General features: G+C 61.9%; 1 protein-coding gene across 6 annotated transcripts in view; it reads left to right on the forward strand.

The window, feature by feature from the left end:
- The window catches only part of LOC113214707 (protein held out wings), a 63,870-nt gene that overhangs the window by 34,244 nt on the left and 25,689 nt on the right, over positions 1–3,937 (forward strand). For all 6 annotated transcript variants that reach the window (XM_052274918.1, XM_052274917.1, XM_052274920.1 and 3 more), the window contains exon 2: positions 3,061–3,194. In XM_052274918.1, the coding sequence (XP_052130878.1) occupies positions 3,061–3,194 (134 nt within the window). The remainder of the gene's footprint in view (positions 1–3,060; positions 3,195–3,937) is intronic.

Here is a 3,937-nt window from a genome sequence, read left to right on the forward strand (position 1 = left end):
CCATTGATGGGAGCCGGCTGATACGGCAGTGGGGCCACTAGGCCCTTTTGTATTAGTCGTAAATAAAATTCTAAATTCTAAATTCTAAATTCCTCCTTCCTCCTCGTCCTCTTCTCCCTCCTCGTCCTCCCCATTCCTCCTGGTCCTCCCTCCTCCGCCTCTATCTCTCTCTGCATCTCCTTGGAGATCCTAGCGGCGCCCACCTCGACACCCGACGTGTGGGGGCCGCACAGCAGTTGTTATCATGATGCATCCAAACGACAATCAGTGCGCCCGGTACGTACTACTGTACAGTAGTGCAGCGAGGATATCGTTGCGGTCTCAACTACTCCCTGCCGTATATTTAACTCGCTCGTTTTCTGCGAAACCTAGTTTCACCTGCTCGGTGGTGCTCGAGTCGGTGGTGGGGGGAAGGGGGGTCCGCGGGGTTTGGCGGGGTTCACCGGAAGTCGTTTGATTAGAAGCGGAGCGAGATGCAGCCCGCGGTGCGGCGGGCGATACAGCTTTGGCATGATCTGCATCAAGCTTGCGCATCTGCCGGTGGGTTTGCGTCTGCAGGTGCAGCAGCTGGCCATGCGTCACCCGCACCGCGCTTCCGGCGCCCCGCGGGCCGACACGACATGATTTGGGTCAGTGCTGTACAGCGCCGCTCTCATACGCGACCGGCGCCGCGCCATCCTGCGGCCGCATCACACCGTGTGTGAGTCCGCTCGGGCAGCTGAAGGCGCCTGCAAGTTGCAATGGTGGCCTGCACCGGGCCGGCACCGCAGGCCGCACCACCTCACCTGAGGTGCACTCTTGCCACTGTCGTGGTGTCTGAACATGTCGACTGCGCGAGAGCTCTGATCCGCGGTTAGTGTAACAGCGGTCTGTTGGGCGGCCTCCTGTGGGGGCTCATCTGTGATGCGGTTTAGTTCATGTGGACACGGTCGCTGCAACCAGGCGCCGCCGCAGGCAGGGCCGCGGGCCAAAACAGTGGCGGAGCATTTCTAGATTTCGCTTCGCCTCCGCGCGCAAACTCTGACTCTAAGCCGCACTTACTCACACGCCTCTTCATCCTCATCCTCTCGCAACCTTGTTGCTCGAGTTAGTGTTCCTGTTGCTGTCTCGACGGTGCGGCGCAAATTGCAGGGTTTGGGTTGTCGTGTCGTGTGGCGCGCCGATTGACGAGGTGCCCGTTTGATAATTCCTTTATTTCAACGGTCCGTCTCCGAGCTCCGCGCTGCGCTGTCATTACCGGCTGCGCCTCGGCACGGCAACGATGTCGATGTCGAGCAGCAGGAGGAGGATGAGGAGAGGGGAGAGATGGAGAAGCAGGAGGAGGATAGGTGAGGTGGAGGAGGAGGGGGAAAATCCACGACGGCGATGGATACAGGATCAGCCGCGGCCATGGGCCCGTGCCCGCGCAGCCTTCGCAGCAGCGGCTCCAGCCGCGCCGGCTGCTCCAAGAGGCGGACAACCGAATCCGCGGAGAGGGAGACTTGCACCAGATGGTCAGGCAGGCTCTGTTGTGCAGCGCGGTGCAGCGCCGTGGTGCAGCAGGCGATGTCGGCCAAGGATGCTCTCCTCCGCCTCGCGGCTCCGCCCAGCCGTGTGACCAGCGGCCCCGCCCCGCCCCACCAGGCTGCAGGCCAGACCTCTCCCTCTCCAGCCAGAGACCAGGAGGAATCTGATTCGACCACGGTCGATTTTAGCAGCTTTCTGTGCCGGCAGAGAGCGGAATGGAGGTCACTGCATCAGAGCCAGTAGGCCCTTCCAGGGTAAAGGCTGTCGTGTTTATTTTATTTTCGTGTATGTTTTTATTTTGTTTCATTTGCGCGCGCCCTGTTCCGCGGGTTTGTGTTGTTGTCGTTCCAGTGCAGGTACTACACGGGCCCCCTCTCCCCCACCCCCCGGATCTGTGTATGCAGTGTGTGCTGTGTGCGGTGCGCATGTATGTGTGTGCGGAGCAGTGCAGAGGCAAACCCAAGTCGGCTCGATCAAAGGGCGTAGCGTGGTGTGGCGGGGCTGGGCGGGGGGATCCAATTGTACTGCGTTCCACACCGCGACGCACAACAGTCGTGGCTGCCTGCCTGGCCTGCCCGCCAGCCCGGTCCGGGCGGCTCGGGCGGCTGCAGCAGGAGGGCCTTGTATGCTGATCAGCGAGGTAAAAGCTGGGCGCCCGTGTGTCGCATGTACCCGTTCGGAAGACTAGCGGGCGCCCCGCCCCGCCCCGCGCCGGATGTTTCCTTTGCGTACTCCTCCAGTCCGTGCGCGGTTTTCGTTGATAGTGCGCTGCGCTTGGCGCCGCCTGTTCCAGCAGCGTGCGTGCGGCTCGCGCTTGCCGCCGCCGGGCCCCCCTCCCTCCCTCCCTCCCCTCGGAGCCGTCAGCTGATTGAGTATAGGGGCGAGGCGGGGGCCGGAGTGGGGGAGGGAGGTGAGTCCTGCTGATAAGTGGTGCCCCCTCCCCGGTCCCCTCCCCGGGCTGTCATTGATACGGCGGCACGCGCCAACTGTAGCGCTGCCAACTCTCCGTCAGCCTTTTATCTATCCCCTATCTCTCTTTCTGCCCCGCGCGCGTGCTTCTGCGCTTGCTGCTGCACCCCCACCTGCTGCTGCTTCTGCTTCTGCTCTTCTTTTTCGCCAATGCAGCCCCAGACGGACCGGCGGCGCCCCCACCACCTCCTGAGTGGCGTGTCGGGCGTGCAGCCGTGCGTGTTGTTTTGGCGCTATGCTGTTGTGCGCTCACCTGGGATTACTCTGTATACCTGTTCGGGCCCACCGCGCCCCGCCACGCCACTGGTCTTTTGTGTTGCCGGGCGGGGCGGGGCGGGGCGGGGCCGAGGACCACTTGCCGCCCATTCATTCATACCCTGACGCGTGCCGTGCCATACCGGCTCCTCTTGTGGTGCAGCAGGGGTTGCGCCTGCGCATCAAGTGTGCCGACATCGGCCGACACGCCAGGGACAGTGAGGCACTTGATTCGCGTTACGACGTCTTGCTGCCGCTGTTGCTGCTGCTGAAGTGCCTCAATAAATACATAATTATTGATCCGTGTTCTCTTTTCCTCCTCTGTTGCAGAAATTGCCAGGGTTCGGGCGAATTTATTCCAAATAAACGGAATGAAGAAAGAGCCGCTCGTCCTGCCCGAAGCGCAGGGTCCTCCGACAACGTTAACAGAGAAAGTCTACGTCCCTGTAAAAGACCACCCAGACGTGAGTATAGTACCACATCGTCTCTTACACCCGGCTCTGCTTGCGAACTCTTTTGAGCAGCAGAGAAAAGGGGGGAAGGGTAGGGGGGCGCTAATCCCACCGAAATGTACCGAATGGCCTTGTTACTTGACACTGCGCGCGGTCAAGCCCGTGGCGCTGCGGGCGGGGCGGGGCGTGGTCCGGTGACGTCATTGCCGCCAGGCCAGGCGCGGGCGCGCTGCAGCTGCTGCGGCCCCTCTGGTAAACAAACAGGGCTCGGTTCGCGACGGCCAGAGGCAGGCTGACCGTCCGGCTGGCCATGCGGGCCATACGCGGTTACGTACATGACGCCCTGTATGTAGCTACAGTATGTAGCCCGTTCAGCCCAGCCCGGCGCCGCGGGCACAATTGGCAACATTGAGAGGAGCGGAGGCGCCTATCTGCTTTCAAGCGCTTCTTCTAGTGTTGCCATGGTGGTGCCGGCCCCCAGTGGCCCTCATGCCGGCCTCCTGGAGCCGCCCGCCGCTGCTCCTGCTGGGACGCTGTGCCTGCTGCAGCGCTCGACGGCGGAGGTTGAGCGTTTGCAATGACCGGTGTTTGGAGCATGACGAAGGGACTTTGCCTGTGTTATTGCAAGGCTCTTTGCCGCCGTCGTATTGGTCGTACGTGTGTTATTGAGTTTGAACGCGCGGCCGATTCTTTATTTTCCGCGCCCGAAAATTGTGGTGGCGTGTTGGCCTCTTTCCTCCACACGCACGGGCGGG

The sequence above is a fragment of the Frankliniella occidentalis genome, unplaced genomic scaffold, assembly GCF_000697945.3.
Source record: "Frankliniella occidentalis isolate FOCC.00 unplaced genomic scaffold, Focc_3.1 Scaffold465, whole genome shotgun sequence".
NCBI classification, from domain to species: Eukaryota; Metazoa; Arthropoda; class Insecta; order Thysanoptera; family Thripidae; genus Frankliniella; species Frankliniella occidentalis.